The 20,619-nt window shown below is 33.6% G+C and overlaps 3 protein-coding genes, 2 long non-coding RNA genes and 2 pseudogenes across 6 annotated transcripts in view; 1 reads left to right on the top strand and 6 right to left on the bottom strand.

The window, feature by feature from the left end:
* The window catches only part of LOC136822132 (uncharacterized), a 237,764-nt gene that overhangs the window by 197,913 nt on the left and 19,232 nt on the right, over nucleotides 1-20,619 (top strand). The window lies entirely within an intron of this gene.
* On the bottom strand, nucleotides 320-3,118 carry LOC136822225 (luciferin sulfotransferase-like). Of its 2 annotated transcripts, none has more exons than XM_067078468.1 (6): nucleotides 2,895-3,118; nucleotides 2,422-2,521; nucleotides 2,074-2,236; nucleotides 1,729-1,957; nucleotides 1,370-1,503; nucleotides 320-674 (listed from the first exon to the last, which is right to left on the bottom strand). In XM_067078468.1, exons 1-6 carry the CDS (start codon nucleotides 3,094-3,096, stop codon nucleotides 510-512), a joined length of 993 nt encoding a protein of 330 aa, XP_066934569.1. In that variant the 5' UTR covers nucleotides 3,097-3,118; the 3' UTR covers nucleotides 320-509. The 2 variants fall into 2 exon arrangements, with proteins under 2 accessions (XP_066934569.1, XP_066934570.1); XM_067078469.1 differs by having other exon boundaries at nucleotides 407-674; nucleotides 2,206-2,236.
* On the bottom strand, nucleotides 5,109-6,369 carry LOC136822184 (COP9 signalosome complex subunit 5-like; annotated as a pseudogene).
* Nucleotides 6,922-17,570, bottom strand: LOC136822226 (luciferin sulfotransferase-like). Its single transcript, XM_067078470.1, has 6 exons — nucleotides 17,043-17,570; nucleotides 16,578-16,677; nucleotides 8,614-8,776; nucleotides 8,268-8,496; nucleotides 7,887-8,020; nucleotides 6,922-7,215 (listed from the first exon to the last, which is right to left on the bottom strand). Exons 1-6 carry the CDS (start codon nucleotides 17,242-17,244, stop codon nucleotides 7,051-7,053), a joined length of 993 nt encoding a protein of 330 aa, XP_066934571.1. The 5' UTR covers nucleotides 17,245-17,570; the 3' UTR covers nucleotides 6,922-7,050.
* LOC136822230 (uncharacterized) lies at nucleotides 11,935-12,868 on the bottom strand. Its single transcript, XR_010848872.1, has 3 exons — nucleotides 12,456-12,868; nucleotides 12,282-12,333; nucleotides 11,935-11,945 (listed from the first exon to the last, which is right to left on the bottom strand). It is a non-coding gene; the product is annotated as an uncharacterized lncRNA (long non-coding RNA).
* LOC136822227 (luciferin sulfotransferase-like) lies at nucleotides 13,830-16,405 on the bottom strand. The gene is made up of 4 exons (XM_067078471.1): nucleotides 16,243-16,405; nucleotides 15,898-16,126; nucleotides 14,827-14,960; nucleotides 13,830-14,167 (listed from the first exon to the last, which is right to left on the bottom strand). The coding sequence occupies exons 1-4, from the start codon at nucleotides 16,276-16,278 to the stop codon at nucleotides 14,003-14,005; spliced, it is 564 nt and encodes a 187-aa protein (XP_066934572.1). The 5' UTR covers nucleotides 16,279-16,405; the 3' UTR covers nucleotides 13,830-14,002.
* On the bottom strand, nucleotides 18,743-20,174 carry LOC136822228 (COP9 signalosome complex subunit 5-like; annotated as a pseudogene).

Here is a 20,619-nt window from a genome sequence, read left to right on the forward strand (position 1 = left end):
AAAATATGAAACTATGATCTTTGTAAAATTGCTAATTTATGTATGATAAAAAAATTAATGAGTGATAAAAAAATTAAACTTTGTAAGCAAACAACAATCCAGTGTCTTTCAACCATTTCCCTTCCCATTTTTTAAACCTCTCAATAGTTTCTTCAGAAATTTGTTTTTCCATCCTCCTAAAGCTTCCTTTTTGCTCATTTTTCATTAAAATTGATCTGCTTTTTTGGGACACACTGTATAGATGATGAACTTTAATAAAAATTAATATTTTGGGGGATATATAAAAATTAACAAACAAAGCCCCATAATTAGGCACCTGTCAGAGCATGGTAAAATAAAAAGTCTCCTTTAGAGGAAAGGTTTTTACAAATCTAAAAATTAAAGTGTAACATCAATCCAACACCAATTTATAATAGAAGCCCCACTTTTTAAAATTTCTATAAAAATTAAAAAAATATAAAAACTATGTTTTTCGTAAAATTGCTAAAATTTATGTGTTATTAAAAAAATTAAACTTCGTAAGCAAACAACAATCCAGTGTCTTTCAACCATTTCTCTTCCCATTTTTTAAACCTCTCAATAGTTTCTTCAGTGAGTTTGTTTTTCCATCCTCCTGTTTTCCCAGTGTTGATAAAACTTCCTTTTTGCTCATTCTTCATTGATGCCTTTAGTTTCTAAAATTGAAGAAAGAAGCAACGGTAAAAAACAACAATTAAAACGTTTTATTCATCCAATTCAAATAAAGGGATGTCACTATAATTAGCCCGTTCTTTCAATAAAACAAACTCCAGCTATACCATAGCTGTTTTACTAGCCACAGGGTATTATCCCTGATTTTCAGAAAGATTTGTCTTAGATACCACCACCCCCTTTTTAGTTTAAGGTACCAACTTTTTTTTGAGAAAAAAGGACCTCCGCCCCCTATTTGGAAGCTGGTCACCAAGGAAAACGGCTAATTAACTCTGGAAAAGTACCTTGTAATACCTAGCAGTCAATTTCACCACACCAAAATGTGGGAGAACTCAAAATCTGGAAATTAAAATGAAATCTAATTTTTATTGAATCATTTTCTGATTTGCCAAAATTGATAAATTTTTACCATTTTTACCTATTTTACCCACCAAATACAAAAATCAGTACCAGATATTTGCTTGAAATGAGTTGAAATGGCCCACCCACCCCAAATATAGAACCTGGTAATAAATGAAATTCAAAATTAGACACCATCACCTGGCTGTGGGTCTGTACCCTGCGACTGGGCCCCCCCCTGATTCTTAAGTCTTAAAAGGATAGTTGATTAAAAATATCCATAAAGAATTTAACTTTTACTCAGACTCATTATCTAATTGATGGGGTTAAAAATAATTACATCAAGTGATCCAGTCTGATTGACCATTGGGTTGGCTCTCATTTTATCCACAGATGTATGCTCTACAAGTTTTGCTATTTGATCATCTGAATATTCCTCTGTACCAATAAACTTGGCCACTCGCTTGATGACACCTGGAAGATGGTAAAAGATTTCAATCTACTAAGCTATCTTAAATTTTCACAAGAGTACTTTTTAATTTGACGCCGTTGCCAAGACTTTTCCAGGTATTTCCTAAGTGTATTCAACCCATTTTGGATTCTTACCTGAAACACCTATACAACGATTTTAACATTATATGCCCTGCTCAACTGTTAAAATTAGACCTCGCTAAAAACAAATTCAAAAGAAATTTCCACCAGTTATATCCTTTTGCATCTCTTCATAGTGAACAATTAGAAGATTTGGATTTTCTCGTTGGTTCCAGTAGCTCAGGATATGTGTAAAGAAAGGTGCATAGATAGGTCCTACATCCTGTAACATAATCTCTGCGATGGTTTGTAAATCACCAGTGTAGTTTTCTGTCAGAACATGATGGTTGAGAAATGATACACAAACATCACGTGGGTTTCGTATTACATTGATCATCTGAATAGAAATCATTTGCATTGGTTAAAAAAAATCAAAATCAGAGAATTTTTAACATAAAAAAATCCAACTATTTCAATCAAATCCCTTTATCAGCTAAAAATAAGTTCTGGTACCTTGGCACCTTTTTCATGGATCTTTGGAGGCAACATTTCATAGCTGAGGTGGGTTTTTATTGTCCTTGGTCGAAGTGTATGATTAACAAGTTCAGCTCCTGTTTTGCAAGAAGAACCCCTAATTTTGAGTACCTTTTCTGCGTTATTAAAGACGACTGATAAACTAAAATGAGAAAAGATTATGTATTTTAGACCATTGATTTTTATTGAGTAAAGAAAGTTGAGTTGATAGTGATTATCATTCTGTTAATCTTTTCTGTTTCAATCTTATCTTCAGTTTTGATATTTCCCATTTAGTTCAACCCAAGAATTTCAGCCAATACTTTTAATAAATAAAAAAAACATTACTCAAAGAAAGGTACTCTAAAGTCTAGAGGAATTGATTTTGCTTTCTCAAAATCTATGCCATTCCTCAGACAAGAGACGATTTCTTGCATCCAGCGGGTTCCTGGAAAAGTAAAGAATAGTATATCCTTTAGAAATACTTGATCTTTCTTATATTAGAATTCAACACTTTTTATTCCTCTATATCATCGTTTTCCTAAATTCAAAACATCTACAAAAACTTTAGACGATTATAATTTTGCTGTAATAGTAGAACCTGACAGTAATCGGTTTCACTTATTCAAAGCTTCACATACCTAGGATGTCGGCTTCGATATACACTCATGAAGTAAAAAGGTTTCATTTACAAAGATGAATCAAAAACCTTTGTAAAAGGAGAGTCGGGTTAAACTGACACAAGAGAACATTATTTGCCATATGGAAAAAGCTTGTAATTCAAGCTGTAAATACACAAAATAAGCACCCATTAGTTCTACCTGATTTTGGGAAAGTGCAAATCCAAACATCATCTTCATAAACTTCAGCTTCTTGAAATGATTTGTGGTGATCCATATAAAATGATGGAAAGACTTGATGGTATGGTTCCAACATACTCAAGGGATGATCTTTAAATGTATGACAATGATTGCTAAACCTCTGCAAATCTTCATTGTTGATTGGTATTTGTTTAATTTCCATTGTTTTTTTTTTTTGTTTAAATCTAATAATTTCAAATTGTTATATAAGAATGGTTGACAAAGACGTGTAAATATCATTTATACTTAATTTCGCTTAAGGTAATTTTCTTGCCAACCAGTTGAGTGAAAAACTCTTCTTCAGTATACTACTGACATACTACCAGGTCCTAAATTTAACTTTATCTGTCTTCTTTATCATAGAAAGGAATGGTTCTCTTAAAAATCTTTAGACCTCAATAAAATTCACTTTAAAGAAAGAAACATTTTCGTGACGTACCCTGTAGATAGGAAAGATGTGGCACTTAAGGGTCGGTTTTTTAAGGTTCAGCTAGTGCATCGTAAGGGTATGTTTTGACCAGTGCTGCACTCTAAGGGTACGTTTTTAGCTGTACATGCACTGTAAGGGTAGCAAATTACCTTGTTCCTTTGAAAATTTTCAAATGAAGTGAATTCTTCTTTTGTAAGGAAGGAAATTAACTAAATTATTCATTTAACATGTGTATATCAGGTATATTTCCCATCTGTATGTCTCAAAAACTACCCTTTTGAAAGGGAGGTGTTTCATTGAACAGGTCTGATGAAAAGAATGATGCACTGTAAGTAAGGGGGTACTTTTTGTCCGTTACTGCATTGTAAGGGGGTTAAATATCGTAGCCTATTTCTACACTGTGAGGCAAGGGTCTGATTTTGAAAGTCAATTTTTGAGCCTAAGGTATGGTTGTTTTCAGAAGAAGCGCAAGAACAAATCATCAACCCTAAATATTGACAAAATGACACCTAAATTATGAAAATAATGACGTTGTCACAAAATGAGGTGAGTACACCTATTTACAAAAATATTTTTTCATGCTCAATAGGTTGCTGACGGTGAATATAGATTGACATGTTTTGAAAACACTAAGTGCTCCAAGAGATATGTTTTAGAGATACAAAGACAGTGAAGTCATTTTTTCAAAAATACAAAGAAGGGAATAAAAATATTCAAATATTTATAAAATATAATACTTTTGGTACTATTTTGATCAACTCGATTGTTATCATACCCAAGGTGATGCAAGAGGTAGGTCCAAAAGAACACAAATAGATAAAGACAGTATTTATAGATCCAAAGTAAGCGTCCCCTATACTTTTAAGCAATCAAGAAACCCCTGCAAAGTGACATGATAAAGAAAGAGATCTTACAACGATAGCTACAAATGGTTCTTGAAACTGTTGGTTGACCATTTGTGTGGACACATCGAACAATGGCTGGAACCCCCCCTGGCCTGAGGGGGGGGCTAAAAGGTCGAGCAGTAATTGGTACCTGATTTTTTACTGTGGCTAGGGGGGACTAACCATGTTAGGGGTCACCTAATTTTTTCAGATGGACCTGGGGGCTAGATTCTATGTTTGGTGATTGAATTATAAGCAGCCTACCAGAACATATAGGTTGGCACTTTCTCATCTTATATTTTAATCTAAGCAATGCTCAAAAACTGACAATTTGGTATCTAATATAATTATCTGCAGTGCCGTAGCAACTGGCTATGCCCCCAATAATTTTTAAATGGTTATTTTGCAAAATGCAAAGTATTTCTTTTTTAATTTGTCATAATTGTCTTATAAGTGCATGTTTTGAGTGCATTTTCAAGCAATCTAGAGCTCAAATGTTCAAAATTTTCACCCTCGGCCCAAACCATGGTTGGCCCTCGCGGTGTCACTAAACTTCAGCCCCCTTAATATGAAAATACTTCCTACGGCACTGATCTGTAAAAATTCTTTAATCCTGTTGCATTTACTTAGATAAAAAATCTGTCTGGCTAGGGATCTGCACCCTGACTTACAAAACCTTGATAATCTAGCATGAACCTTCAGTAGTTAGCTAATCTCTTATTTCTTAGGGCATTTTATTCTATTTAGCAATAAACTAAACTAATTGTTGTATTTGTTTGAAAAGGATTTTCGAAAAAAAATAGACATGTCATTGGCTTAGGGGTCACCTAAAATATTTGGCAACCAGGGGTTACCTAAATCTTAGGGGTCACCTGAATTCTTAGGGGGGCACCTAAAACCTGCTGCTAAGCCATGGATACAGGAAAACCAGCATCCGTACCCAGGATGTGAATGGTACCAACCGATCGCATTTTCTAAACGTCCAACCTACCGAAAGAAAAACCGATAAACAAAAGCAAATAGATTGCTCATGGGGGGGGGGGCTTATGATGATGTTAGTCAAACGTTCTTCATATTCGGTGGCAAATATCTGACACTCATGATTTTTAAATGCATGAAGGTCAAACATAGCCTTTGAAAATATTAAATTTATGAATGTAATTCAGACTACTTTACATCTGTGTCAAATACTTCATTGATAGCTCATTTTCCTTTTTAACAATAATTTCTGTAAGCATGAAACTTACAGATTTTGAAGAATCGATATATTGTGTCATGTATTCATAAGCAGCAGCTTGTGCATTGACTCTCGTCTCAGTCCCTTCAACGGGTAATGCACAGGCATCCATTACGATCATGGTGTCTCCGTCAACTTTACCCTACATCAAACCCATGACTTCCAGTGTCCCCCCTGATCGTGTATGCATTACCTGGTGATAATGAATGATTATGAAAACAATATGGTTAAATGGACCATATCAGCTTTTCTACGAAAACAAGGCTTATAGAAATTATAGGTGCAGTGGGGGTAAAATTTGCCATCGTATTAGCTGCTGTAACTTAGTTTTCACAGAAAATCTGGATATAAATGTATATTTTTAAAGAAAAGTATATCTTCAGGATTGTTCATATGGTGTACTATACTTATCAAGAGATTGTGGGAACAATTAGGATAATTAGGATGAAGATTGATCCAAATGTGTTGGAACCATTGGAGGAAATACAGGGAGATCCCAATGTCAATTTAAAAGTCAAGAGCTTACCATCTTCAGTAATGCAAGAGCTGATACTTTGATATTCTTGAAGTAATGCGGACTACAAAGAAGGAATATGAGATGGCTGATCAAATATCGACAATGAGCAAAACCTGATGTTTCCACAGATATATTGTGCCAAAACATTTGAAGGAGTAAAAAGGAAATAATCAGATAACATACTCTTTAGTCTATGGTTTTCTTGATAGTATTTCTTGCTGTTTTTCTTGACTATATATTTATAAATCTCATCCACTGTATTGACAGTCTCAATATTGTTTTGCAGCTCAAATGTCTTCTTTGCCATTTCACTATCCATCTTGAAGCTTTATTTTATTTATTTATCTATTTTTTAATTTTTTTGTTTAAAATCTGAAAAGTCAAGTTGTGGATGATGCTCATAATGAATAAGTTTCGCGGATCTTGTATATATAATCCAAGTACTAAGATTTCCCTTGTTAATTCAATTGCTGTAATGCAAAATCATACAATTTCTGGTCAAACAAAATGAAATTGTTAAAGGACAACTGAAAATATGTTAATATTACATGAAAACCTAAACGAGTCTTGCACTCAGTTATACAGTGTGTCCTGAAAAAAGGGCTTAGAATAATTGAAATAAGATTACAATTGTCTGTTCAATCAATATTCAGGTTTTTGAGACTGAAATACGAATTATATGAATTATACAGTTTGGGATAACTTAATATGAGGATCTTAATTTATAATTAAATTTATCTGCTTTTTTGGGACACACTGTATAGGTGATGAACTTTAATAGAAATCAATATTTTGGGGGATATATAAAAATTAACAAACAAAGCCCCATAATTAGGCACCTGTCACAGCATGGTAAAATAAAAAGTCTCCTTTAGAGGAAACGTTTTTACAAATCTAAAAAATAAAGTGTAACATCAATCTAAGCCCAGTTTATAATAGAAGCCCAACTTTTTAAAATTTCTATAAAAATTAAAAAAAAATAAAAACTATGTTTTTCGTAAAATTGCTAAAACTTATGTGCGATGAAAAAAATTATTGTGTTAAAAAAATCAAACTTCGTAAACAAACAACAATCCAGTGTCTTTTAACCATTTCTCTTCCCATTTTTTAAACCTCTCGATAGTTTCTTCAGTGAGTTTGTTTTTCCATCCTCCTGTCTTTCCAGTGTTGATAAAAGTCCCTTTCTGCTCATTCTTCATTGCTGCCTTTAGTTTCTAAAATTGAAGAAAGAAGCAACGGTCAAAAAAAATAATTAAAACGTTTTATTCATCCAATTCAAATAAAGGGATGTCACTATAATTAGCCCGTTCTTTCAATAAAACAAACTCCAGCTATACCATAGCTGTTTTACTAGAATAATTATTGCAACAGGGGGTAATAAACCTGATTTCAAAAAGATTTGTATTAGATATCTTAGATAGTTTAAGGTACCAACTTTTTTTGAAGAAAAAAAGGACCTCCGTCTCCTATTTGGAAGCTGGTCACCAAGGAAAATATGGCTAAATAACTCTGCAAAAGTACCTTGTAATACCTAGCAGTCAATTTCACCTCACCAAAATCGTGAAATTAAAATGAAATCTAATTTTTACGGAATTTTTTTCGGATTTGCCAAAACAGATAAATTTTAACCATTTTTACCCATTTTACCCACCAAATACCAAAATCAGTACCAGATACTTGAAATGAGTTGAAATGGCCCACCCACCCCAAATATAGAACCTGGTAATAAATGAAATTCAAAATAAGACACTACCACCTGGCTGTGGGTCTGTACCCTGCAGCTGTACCCCCCCCTGATTACAAAAATCTTTGATTAAAAATATCCATAAAGAATTTAACTTTTACTCAGACTCATTATCAAATTGATGGGTTTAAAAATAATTACATCAATTGGTCCAGTCACATTGACCATTGGATTGGCTCTCATTTTATCCACAGATGTATGCTCTACAAGTTTTGCTATTTGATCATCTGAATATTCCTCTGTACCAATAAACTTGGCCACTCGTTTGATGACACCTGGAAAATGGTTAAAGATTTCAATCTACTAAGTTGTCTTAAATTTTCACAAAAGTACTTTTTAATTTGACGCCAAGACTTTTCCAGGTATTTCCGCTAAGGGTAATAAGTGTATTGAACCCATTCTGGATTCTTACCTGAAACACCTATGTAACGAATTTAACATTATATGCCCTGCTCAACTGTTAAAATTAGACCTCATTAAAAACAAATTCAAAAGAAATTTATATATAAATTTTATATAAACCAGTTATATCTTTCTGCATCTCTTCATAGTGAACAATCAAAAGATTTGGATTTTCTCGTTGGTTCCAGTAGCTCAGGATATGTGTAAAGAAAGGTGCACTGATAGGTCCTACATCCTGTAACATAATCTCTGCAATGGTTTGTAAATCACCAGTGTAGTTTTGTGTAAGAACATGATGGTTGAGAAATGATACACAAACATCACGTGGGTTTCGTATTACATTGATCATCTGAATAGAAATCATTTGCATTGGTTAAAAAAAATTAAAATCAGGGAATTTTTAACATTAAAAAAATCAAACTGTTTCAATTGAAACCGTATATCAGCTAAAAACAAGTTCTGGTACCTTGGTACCTTTTTCATGAATCTTTGGAGGCAACATTTCATAGCTGAGATGGGTTTTTATGGTCCTTGGTCGAAGTGTATGATTAACAAGTTCAGCTCCAGTTTTGCAAGAAGAACCATAACCTTTGAGTATCTTTTCTGCGTTATAAGAGACGGCTGAAAAACTAAAATGAGAAAAGATTATGTATTGTGACCATTGATGCTTATTGACTACAAAGAAAGTTAATCTTTTGAATATCTATTTCAATCTTATCTTCAGTTTTGATATTTCCCATTTAGTTCAACCCAAGAATTTCAGCCAATACTTCTAAATAAAAAAAAATTAAAAATATTTACTCAAAGAAAGGTACTCTTAAGCCTAGAGGACTTGATTTTGCTTTTTCAAAATCCAAGCCATTCCTCAGACAAGAGACAATTTCTTGCATCCAACGGGTTCCTGGAAAAGTAAAGAATAGTAAATCCTTCAGAAATACTAATGATTTGATCTTTGTTATATTGGAATTGAACACTTCTTATTACTCTAAATCATCCTTTTCCTAAATTCAAAACATCTATAAAAACTTTAAACAATTATAGTTTTGCTGTAATAGTAGTTAACCGGACAGTAATTGGTTTCACTTATTTAAAGCTTCACATACCTAGGATGCCGGCTGCTTCAATATGCACTCGTAAAGAAAAACAAGCAACATGCTGAATGGACCTACCTGATGATGAAAGTTAGTTAGCAATGCGAAAAGAAAAATGAAAAAAATCAGTCAGAAAATATAGCATTTAGCGAAAATACACAACACAATAAATTCATCATTGATTGTTGATGGGGGGAGAGAGAAGGGTTGTAGGGAAAAAATAAATAGGAAGTTCTGGTCGCAAAAATCAGTTTTATTGACAATTGAATCATGCTTGATGGTGAGCATTGTTATCAATAATGTTTTTGTTTGAAAAACATAGAAATACAAGGAAAAAATCCAATGAAAATCTGCAAAAACGGCGATTTCCAGCAACCGGAAAAACGTTTTTCTCAAAAATCGAACTCGGCCATTTTTTGAGCATTGCTAATACGCATCTTTCTGCAAAAAATCAGAAAAAACTAAAAATGAAAATTCGAGAAAAAGTTAAAAAACCGGTTTTCCGGCATATTTCCGGCATTTTCGGCCGGAAAAAAATGTTTTTTGAAAATCGGGCTCCGTCACATTTTAGGTATTGTCATATTGCATCAGTGTGAAAATTTCATAAAAAATATATAAAGTACAGCTCGAGAAATTCGAGAAATACTGTCTTTCCGGCGAAAAAAGGTTCCGGCGATTTTTAAAATAGTTCCGGCTTCAAAAATCAATTTTATTGAAAATTGAAACATGCTTGATTGTGGGCATTGCTATTGATAATCTTCTAGAATGAAAAAACAACCAATTATATGGAAAAGTCCAATGAAAATCCAGAAAAACGGCGATTTCCGGCATATTTCCGGCATTTTCGGCCGGAATACGCATCTTTGAGCAAAAAATCAGAAAAAACTAATGATGAAATCTCGAGAAAATACCGAAAAAACAGTTTTTCCGGCATATTTCCGCCATTTTCGGCCGGAAATTTTTTTTTTTCGAAAATCGGACTCCGTCACATTTTGGGCATTGCCATTTTGCATCATTGTGCAAAAAATTAGAAAAAACTAATGAGCCAATCCCGAGAAAAGCTGGCAACAGACGAACGAACGAACGAACGAACGAACGAACGAACGAACGAACGGACAAGAGTTAATATAAAGGACTACCTTAGGTAGGTCCAAAAAGTTTCATTTAAAAAGATCAATCTCAAACCTATGTCAAAGGAGATTCGGGTTAAACTGACACAAGGGTACATTATTTGCCATATGGAAAAAGTTTGTAATTCAAGCTGTGAATACACAAAAAAAGCACCCATTAAATTCTACCTGATTTTGGGAAAGTGCAAATCAAAACATCATCTTCATAAACTTCAGCTTCTTGAAATGATTTGTGGTGATCCATATAAAATGGTGGAAAGACTTGATGGTATGGTTCCAACATACTCAAGGGATGATCTTTATATGTATGACAATGGCTGCTAAACTTCTCCAAATCTTCATTGTTGATTGGTATTTGTTTAATTTCCATTGTTTTTTGTTTTCTTAATCTAATTTCAAATTGTTATATAAGAATGGTTGGCAGAGTAAGACGTGTAAATATCATCTATACTTAATTTCGTTTAGGGTAATTTTCTTGCGAACCAGTTGAGTGAAAAAATCTTCTTCAGTATACTACTGACATACTACCAGGTCCTAAATTGAACTTTTTCTTTCTTCTTTATCATAGAAAGGAATGGTTCTCTTAAAAATCTTTAGACCTCAATAAAATTCACTTTAAAGATCTCAGGTATATTTCCCATCTGTATGTCTCAAAAATTACCCTTAATTGAAAGGGAGGTGTTTCATTGAACAGGTCTGATGAAAAGAATGATGCACTGTAAGTAAAGGGGTACTTTTTGTCCGTTTCTGCATTGTAAGGGTGTTAAATTTCGTAGCCTATTTCTACACTGTGAGGCAAGGGTCTGATTTTGAAAGTAAATTTTTGAGCCTAAGGTATGGTTGTTTTCAGAACAAGTGCAAGGACAAATCATCAACCCTAAATATTGACAAAGTGACAGCTAAATTATGAAAATAATGACGTTGTCACAAAATGAGGTGAGTACACCTATTTACAACAAAATATTTTTTCATGCTCAATAGGTTGCTGACGGTGAATATAATTTGACATGTTTTGAAAACCCTAAGTGCTCCAAGAGATATGTTTTAGAGATACAAAGACAGTGACGTCATTTTTTTCAAAAATACCAAAAAGGGAATATGATACTTTTGGTACTATTTTGATCAACTCTTGTTATCATACCGAAGGTGATGCAGGAGGTAGGTCCAAAATAACACAAATAGATAAAGACACGAATTGGAGGAATTCATTTTAATCAAAACAGTATTTATAGATACAAAGTAAGCGTCCCCTGTACTTTTAAGCAATCAAGCAACTCCTGCAAAGTGACATGATAAAGAAAGAGATCTTACAACGATAGCTACAAATTGTTCTTGAAACTGTAGGTTGACCATTTGTGTGGACACGTCGATACCAGAAAGCCAGCATCCGTATCCAGGATGTGAATGGTACCAACCAATCGCATTTTCTAAACGTCCAACCTACCCAAAGAAAAACTGAAGAACAATAAAAAGTAGATGGCTCATGGGGGGGGGGCTTGTGATGATGTTAGTCAAACGCTCTTCATAATCGGTGGCAAATATCTGACACTCTCGTGAATTTTAAAAGCATGCATCACCTGGTAAATGAATGATTATGAAAACAATATGGTTGAATGGAACATATCAACTTCTCTACGAAAACAAGGCTTATAGAAATTATAGGTGCAGTGGGGGGGGGGGTAAATTTGCCATCGTATTAGCTGCTGTAACTTAGTTTTCACAGAAAATCTGGATACAAATGTATATTTTTCAAGAAAAGTATATCTTCAGGATTGTTCATATGGTGTACTATACTTATCAAGAGATTGTGGGAACAATCAGGATAATTAGGATGAAGATTGATCCAAATGTGTTGGAACCATTGGAGGAAATACAGGGAGATCCCAATGTCAATTTAAAAGTCAAGAGCTTACCATCTTCAGTAATGCAAGAGCTGATACTTTGATATTCTTGAAGTAATGCGGACTACAAAGAAGGAATATGAGATGGCTGATCAAATATAGACAATGAGCAAAACCTGATGTTTCCACAGATATATTGTGCCAAAACATTTGAAGGAGTAAAAAGGAAATAATCAGATAACATACTCTTTAGTCTATGGTTTTCTTGATAGTATTTCTTGCTGTTTTTCTTGACTATATATTTATAAATCTCATCCACTGTATTGACAGTCTCAATATTGTTTTGCAGCTCAAATGTCTTCTTTGCCATTTCACTATCCATCTTGAAGCTTTATTTTATTTATTTATCTATTTTTTAAGTTTTTGTTTAAAATCTGAAAAGTCAAGTTGTGGATGATGCTCATAATGAATAAGTTTCGCGGATCTTGTATATATAATCCAAGTACTAAGATTTCCCTTGTTAATTCAATTGCTGTAATGCAAAATCATACAATTTCTGGTCAAACAAAATGAAATTGTTAAAGGACAACTGAAAATATGTTAATATTACATGAAAACCTAAACGAGTCTTGCACTCAGTTATACAGTGTGTCCTGAAAAAATGGCTTAGAATAATTGAAATAAGATTACAATTCTCTGTTCAATCAATATTCAGGTTTTTGAGACTGAAATACGAATTATATGAATTATACAGTTTGGAATAACTTATGAGGATCTTAATTTATAATTAAATTTATCTGCTTTTATGGGACACACTGTATAGGTGATGAACTTTAACAAAAATCAATATTTTGAGGATATATAAAATTTCTGAATTATCTTTTGAGGAACATATCTCTAGACAAGTCAATAAAGCGAATTCTATCTTAGGAGTCATCCAAAGAAGCTTCAGTGACCTGAGTCCTTCGGCATTTTGCACATTGTATACGACCTTTGTCAGACCGCATCTAGAATATGCACAATCAGTATGGCAGCCGAAATTACGCCGCAGCGTTAATCTGATTGAAGGGGTCCAAAGACGGGCAACAAGACTGATTCCGCAGTATCGTAATCTCCACTATGAGGAGCGTTTACAAAGACTCAAGCTTCCATCTCTTGAGTTTAGAAGACTTTTCTGCGATATGGTCCAAATGTATAAGCATATCCATTTTTATGATCCAAAAACAACTCGGGACAAGCTAGTTAAAAGAACTCGTCCAGCCAGATTTCACGATCACGAATTCGTTCCAAACTTTGCTGCTGATGGTCTTCGAGGAGCGCAAACAAAGTCATTCTACTATAGAACAATCCCTACATGGAATGCATTGCCACGATTTGTCGTCGAGTCGACCTCCATTCACTTGTTTAAACAAAACCTTAATGAAGCGTGGAAAAGACACAAACTTAGATATTTAACAAATTAGAATTGTAATCAAACCGGTTCGTAGAGGCCCACCTCGGGCCTGTGAACTTGTATACTGTATAATAATAATAATAATAATAAAAATTAACAAACAAAGCCCTATAATTAGGCATCTGTCAGAGCATGGTAAATAAAAAATAAAAAGTCTCCTTTAGAGAAAAGGTTTTTACGAATCTAAAAAATAAAGTGTAACATCAATCTAAGCCCAGTTTATAATAGAAGCACAACTTTTTAAAATTTCTATAAAAATTAAAAAAATATAAAAACTATGATTTTCGTAAAATTGCTTAAGTTTATGTGTGATGAAAAACATTATTATGTGTTAAAAAAATCAAACTTCGTAAACAAACAACAATCCAGTGTCTTTCAACCATTTCTCTTCCCATTTTTTAAACCTCTCAATAGTTTCTTCAGTGAGTTTGTTTTTCCATCCTCCTGTCTTTCCAGTGTTGATAAAAGTCCCTTTCTGCTCATTCTTCATTGCTGCCTTTAGTTTCTAAAATTGAAGAAAAAAGCAACGGTTAAAAAAAATAATTAAAACGTTTTATTCATCCAATTCAAATAAAGGGATGTCACTATAATTAGCCCGTTCTTTCAATAAAACAAACTCCAGCTATACCATAGCTGTTTTAGTAGAAATATTATTGCAACAGGGGGTAATAAACCTGATTTTCAAAAAGATTTGTAATAGATATCTTAGATAGTTTAAGGTACCAACTTTTTTCTTTTTCTGAAGAAAAAAGGGACCTCTACCTCCTATTTGGAAGCTGGTCACCAAGGAAAATATGGCTAAATAACTCTGGAAAAGTACCTTGTAATACCTAGCAGTCTATTTCACCTTGCCAAAATCGTGAAATTAAAATGAAATCTAATTTATTATGGAATCATTTTCTGATTTGCTAAAATTGATAAATTTTACCATTTTTACCTATTTTACCCACCAAATACCAAAATCAGTACCTGATACTTGCTTAAAATGCCCCACCCACCCCTGGTAATAAATGAAATTCAAAATTAGACACCACCACCTGGCTGTGGGTCTGTACCCTGCAGCTGTACCCCCCTGATTACAAAAATCTTTGATTAAAAATATCCATAAAGAATTTAACTTTTACTCAGACTCATTATCAAATTAATGGCTTTTAAAATAATTACATCAATTGGTCCAGTCCCATTGACCATTGGGTTGGCTCTCATTTTATCCACAGATGTATGCTCTATAAGTTTTGCTATTTGATCATCTGAATATTCCTCTGTACCAATAAACTTGGCCACTCGTTTGATGACACCTGGAAGATGGTTAAAGATTTCAATCTACTAAGTTATCTTAAATTTTCACAAGAGTACTTTTTAACTTGACGCCGCTGCCAAGACTTTTCCAGGTATTTCCTAAGTGTATTCAACCCATTTTGGATTCTTACCTGAAACACATACTCGGGTAACTTAATGCATGTCCCAGAATTGCATTAATTTTTCCGCCCCAGTTCCAGTCCCTAAACCATAACAAACTATACATTTTTGGAAGCGTATTTGGATGTAGAATACCGTATTCGGTGTAACTTAAATTCTTTCACAGTATAATTAGAGATATCTTAAGAAAACCTGATTATGACGTCATGATTGATGACGTCATAAATACAAAAAGTTGAATATCTCGAGAAATATAAATCAAAACTTTATGAAATTTGGACCATGGATAAAGTACATTGAGATGTTTCAAAAAGTTTTGAAAGTATTTCCGAAAACTAATGACGTCAGCAGAAATTGCAAGAATTCGAATTTTTGCGATAAAATGCTGACATCAGCAAATTTTCAATTTTTTTAAAAAGGATTCTCCTCCTCTTGATGAGTTCTATCATTGGTCAAAATTCCATAAAGCTTTGAGTATTGGTTCTTGAGATATTCAACTTTTTAAAATTATGACGTCATAAATAATGACGTCATAAGCACGTTTTCTTAAAAAAACTCAAATTCTGCTGAGATAGAATTTAAGTTACACCGAATACGATATTCTACATCCAAATACGCTTCCAAAAATGTATAATTTGTTATGGTTTAGGGACTGGAACTGGGGCGGAAAAATTAATGCATTTTTGGGACATGCATTAAGTTACCCGAGTATGTAAAGATTTTGGATTTTAACATTATATGCCCTGCTAAACTGTTAAAATTAGACCTCGCTAAAAAAAAATTCAAAAGAAATTTATATATAGATTTTATATAAACCAGTTATATCTTTTTGCATCTCTTCATAGTGAACAATCAGAAGATTTGGATTTTCTCGTTGGTTCCAGTAGCTCAGGATATGTGTAAAAAAAGGTGCACTGACAGGTCCTACATCCTGTAACATAATCTCTGCGATGGTTTGTAAATCACCAGTGTAGTTTTGTGTAAGAACATGATGGTTGAGAAATGATACACAAACATCACGTGGGTTTCGTATTACATTGATCATCTGAATAGAAATCATTTGCCTTGGTTAAAAAAATCAAAATCAGGGAATTTTTAACATAAAAAAAATCAAACTATTTCAATTGAATCCCTTCATCAGCTAAAAATAAGTTCTGGTACCTTGGCACCTTTTTCATGAATCTTTGGAGGCAACATTTCATAGCTGAGATGGGTTTTTATGGTCCTTGGTCGAAGTGTATGATTAACAAGTTCAGCTCCTGTTTTGCAAGAAGAACCATAAGCTTTGAGTACCTTTTCTGCGTTATCAGAGACGGCTGAATAACTAAAATGAAAAAAGATTATGTATTGTGACCATTGATGCTTATTGACTACAAAGAAAGTTAATCTTTTGAATATCTATTTCAATCTTATCTTCAGTTTTGATATTTCCCATTTAGTTCAACCCAAGAATTTCAGCCAATACTTCTAAATAAAAAAAAATTAAAAATATTTACTCAAAGAAAGGTACTCTTAAGCTTAGAGGACTTGATTTTGCTTTCTCAAAATCCAAGCCAGTCCTCAGACAAGAGACAATTTCTTGCATCCAGCGGGTTCCTGGAAAAGTAAAGAATAGTAAATCCTTCAGAAATACTAATGATTTGATCTTTCTTATATTTGAATTGAACACTTCTTATTACTCTAAATCATCGTTTTCCTAAATTCAAAACAAGACAATTATAGTTTTGCTGTAATAGTTAAACCTGACAGCAATTGCTTTCACTTATTTAAAGCTTCACATACCTAAGATGCCGGCTTCAATATGCACTCATGAAGTAAAAAGGTTTCAGTTACAAAGATCAATCCCAAACCTATGCCAAAGGAGAGTCGGGATAAAATGACACAAGAGAACTTATTTGCCATATGGAATAAGTTTGTAATTCAAGCTGTAAATACACAAAATAAGCACCCATTAATTCTACCTGATTTTGGGAAAGTGCAAATCCAAACATCATCTTCATAAACTTCAGCTTCTTGAAATGATTTGTGGTGATCCATATAAAATGATGGAAAGACTTGATGGTATGGTTCCAACATACTCAAGGGATGATCTTTAAATGTATGACAATGATTGCTAAACCTCTGCAAATCTTCATTGTTGATTGGTATTTGTTTGATTTCCATTGTTGTTGTTTTTTTTTGTTTAAAATCTAATTTTAAATTGCTAGGGTAAGACGTGTAAATATTATCTATACTTAATTTCGCTTAGGGTAATTTTCTTGCCAACCAGTTGCGTGAAAAACTCTTCTTCAGTATACTACTGACATACTACCAGGTCCTAAATTTAACTTTATCTGTCTTCTTTATCATAGAAAGGAATGGTTCTCTTAAAAATCTTTAGACCTCAATAAAATTCACTTTAAAGGTCTCAGGTATATTTCCCATCTGTATGTCTCAAAAATTACCTTTTTGAAAGGGAGGTGTTTCATTGAACAGGTCTGATGAAAAGAATGATGAACTGTAAGTAAGGTAGGTACTTTTCGTAGCCTATTTCTACACTGTGAGGAAAGGGTCTGATTTTGAAAGTCAATTTTTGAGCCTAAGGTATGGTTGTTTTCAGAACAAGTGCAAGGACAAATCATCAACCCTAAATATTGACAAAGTGACACCTAAATAATGAAAATAATGACGTTGTCACAAAATGAGGTGAGTACACCTATTCACAAAAAATATTTTTTCATGCTCAATAGGTTGCTGACGGTGAATATAGATTGACATGTTTTGAAAACACTAAGTGCTCCAAGAGATATGTTTTAGAGATACAAAGATAGTGACGTCATTTTTTCAAAAATACAAAGAAGGGAATAAAAATATTCAAATATTTATAAAATATAATACTTTTGGTACTATTTTGATCAACTCGATTGTTATCATACCCAAGGTGATGCAAGAGGCAGGTAGGTCCAAATGAACACAAATAGAGACACGAATTCATTTTAATCAAACAGTATTTATAGATCCAAAGTAAGCGTCCCCTGTACTTTTAAGCAATCAAGCAACTCCTGCAAAGTGACATGATAAAGAAAGAGATCTTACAACGATAGCTACAAATGGTTCTTGAAACTGTTGGTTGACCATTTGTGTGGACACATCGATACCATGGCTGGAACCCCCCTGGCCTGAGGAGGGGGGGGGCTAAAAGGTCGAGCAGTAATTGGTACCTGATTTTTTACTGTGGCTAGGGGGGACTAACCATGTTAGGGGTCACCTAATTTTTTCAGATGGACCTGGGGGCTAGATTCTATGTTTGGTGATTGAATTATAAGCAGCCTACCAGACCATAGGTTGGCACTTTCTCATCTTATATTTTAATCTAAGCAATGCTCAAAAACTGACAATTTGGTATCTAATATATTATCTGCAGTGCCGTAGCAACTGGGGGGGGGGCTATGCCCCCAATAATTTTTAAATGGTTATTTTGCAAAATACAAAGTTTTTCTTTTTTAATTTGTCATAATTGTCTTATAAGTGCATGTTTTGAGTGCATTTTCAAGCAATCTAGAGCTCAAATTTTCAAAATTTTCCCCCTCGGCCCAAACCGGTTGGCCCTCGCCAACCAGTGTCACTAAACTTCAGCCCCCTTAATATGAAAATGCTTCCTACGGCACTGATTATTTAATCCTGTTGCATTTACTTAGATAAAAAATCTGTCTGGCTAGGGATCTGCACCCTGACTTACAAAAACTCGATAATCTAGCATGAACCTTCAGTAGTTAGCTAATCTCTTATTTCTTAGGGCATTTATTCTATTTAGCAATAAACTAAACTAATTGTTGTATTTGTTTGATTGTTTGAAAAGGATTTTCGAAAAAAAATTGACATGTCATTGGCTTAGGGGTCACCTGAATTCTTAGGGGGCACCTAAAACCTGCTGCAAAGCCATAGATACCAGAAAGCCAGCATCCGTATCCAGGATGTGAATGGTACCAACCGATCGCATTTTCTAAACGTCCAACCTACCGAAAGAAAAACCGATAAACAATAGCAAATAGATTGCTCATGGGGGGGGGGCTTATGATGATGTTAGTCAAACGCTCTTCATATTCGGTGACAAATATCTGACACTCATGATTTTTAAATGCATGAAGGTCAAACATAGCCTTTGAAAATATTAAATTTATGAATGTAATTCAGACTACTTTACATCTGTGTCAAATACTTCATTGATAGCTCATTTTCCTTTTTAACAATAATTTCTGCAAGCATGAAACCCACAGATTTTGAAGATTCGATATATTGTGTCATGTATTCAATAGCAGCAGCTTGTGCATTGACTCTCGTCTCAGTGTCTCAGTCCCTTCAACGGGCAATGCAAAGGCATCCATCACGATCATGGTGTCTCCGTCAACTTTACCCTACATCAAACCCATGACTTCCAGTGTCCCCCCTGATCGTGTATGCATTACCTGGTGATAATGAATGATTATAAAAAAGATATGGTTAAATGGACCATATCAGATTTTCTACGAAAACAAGGCTTATAGAAATAATAGGTGCAGTGGGAGTAAAATTTGCCATCGTATTAGCTGCTGTAACTTAAAAGTTTTCACAGAAAATCTGGATACAAATGTATATTTTTCAAGAAAAGTATATCTTCAGGATTGTTCATATGGTGTACTATACTTATCAAGAGATTGTGGGAACAATTAGGATAATTAGGATGAAGATTGATCCAAATGTGTTGGAACCATTGGAGGAAATACAGGGAGATCCCAATGTCACTTTAAAAGTCAATAGCTTACCATCTTCAGTGATGCAAGAGCTGACACTTTGATATTCTTGAAGTAATGCGGACTACAAAGAAGAAATATGAGATGGGTGATCAAATATCGACAATGAGCAAAACCTATGAGTCAGGACATTTGAAGTTTCCACAGATATATTGTGCCAAAAGATTTGAAGGATTAAAAAGGAAATAATCAGATAATATACTCTTTAGTCCATGGTTTTCTTGATAGTATTTCTTGCTGTTGTTCTTGACTATATTTATAAATTTCATCCACTGTATTGACAGTCTCAATATTGTTTTGCAGCTCATATGTCTTCTTTGCCATTTCATTTCAAGCTTTATTTTATTTATTTATCTATTTTTTAATTTTTTGTTTAAAATCTGAAAAGTCAAGTTGTGGATGATGCTCATAATGAAAAAGTTTCGCGGATCTTGTATATATAATCCAAGTACTAAGATTTCCCTTGTTAATTGCTGTAATGAAAAATCATACAATTTCTGGTCAAACAAAATGAAATTATTGAAGGACAACTGAAAATATGTTAATATTACATGAAAACCTAAATAAGTCTTGCACTCAGTTATACAGTGTGTCCTGAAAAAAGGGCTTAGAATAATTGAAATAAGATTACAATTGTCTGTTCAATCAATATTCAGGTTTTTTAGACTGAAATACGAATTATACGAATTATACAGTTTGGCATAACTTATGAGGATCATAATTTATAATTAAATTTATCTGCTTTTTTTGGCACACACTGTATAGGTGA

Source organism: Clytia hemisphaerica, unplaced genomic scaffold (genome assembly GCF_902728285.1).
Source record: "Clytia hemisphaerica strain Z4C2 unplaced genomic scaffold, Clytia hemisphaerica genome assembly, whole genome shotgun sequence".
In the NCBI taxonomy this organism is placed as follows: domain Eukaryota; kingdom Metazoa; phylum Cnidaria; class Hydrozoa; order Leptothecata; family Clytiidae; genus Clytia; species Clytia hemisphaerica.

What these genes read in the sequence shown, in the direction of transcription:
- LOC136822225 (XM_067078468.1), bottom strand. Translation starts at nt 3,096, where the DNA reads ATGGAAATTAAACAAATACCAATCAACAATGAAGATTTGCAGAGGTTT. An exon ending in TTGCACTTTCCCAAAATCAG is followed by an intron (nt 2,522 to 2,894) that starts GTAGAACTAATG and finishes TTACTTTTCCAG; the next exon opens with GAACCCGCTGGATGCAAGAA. An exon ending in GATGCAAAAGGATATAACTG is followed by an intron (nt 1,504 to 1,728) that starts GTGGAAATTTCT and finishes ACCATCTTCCAG; the next exon opens with GTGTCATCAAGCGAGTGGCC.
- LOC136822227 (XM_067078471.1), bottom strand. Translation starts at nt 16,278, where the DNA reads ATGTTGCCTCCAAAGATTCATGAAAAAGGTGCCAAG. An exon ending in TTCATGAAAAAGGTGCCAAG is followed by an intron (nt 16,127 to 16,242) that starts GTACCAGAACTT and finishes ATTTCTATTCAG; the next exon opens with ATGATCAATGTAATACGAAA. An exon ending in ATGGGACTGGACCAATTGAT is followed by an intron (nt 14,168 to 14,826) that starts GTAATTATTTTA and finishes CTTCAATTTTAG; the next exon opens with AAACTAAAGGCAGCAATGAA.
- LOC136822226 (XM_067078470.1), bottom strand. Translation starts at nt 17,244, where the DNA reads ATGGAAATCAAACAAATACCAATCAACAATGAAGATTTGCAGAGGTTT. An exon ending in TTAAGAGTACCTTTCTTTGA is followed by an intron (nt 8,777 to 16,577) that starts GTAAATATTTTT and finishes TTCTCATTTTAG; the next exon opens with TTTTTCAGCCGTCTCTTATA. An exon ending in ATGTGACTGGACCAATTGAT is followed by an intron (nt 7,216 to 7,886) that starts GTAATTATTTTT and finishes CTTCAATTTTAG; the next exon opens with AAACTAAAGGCAGCAATGAA.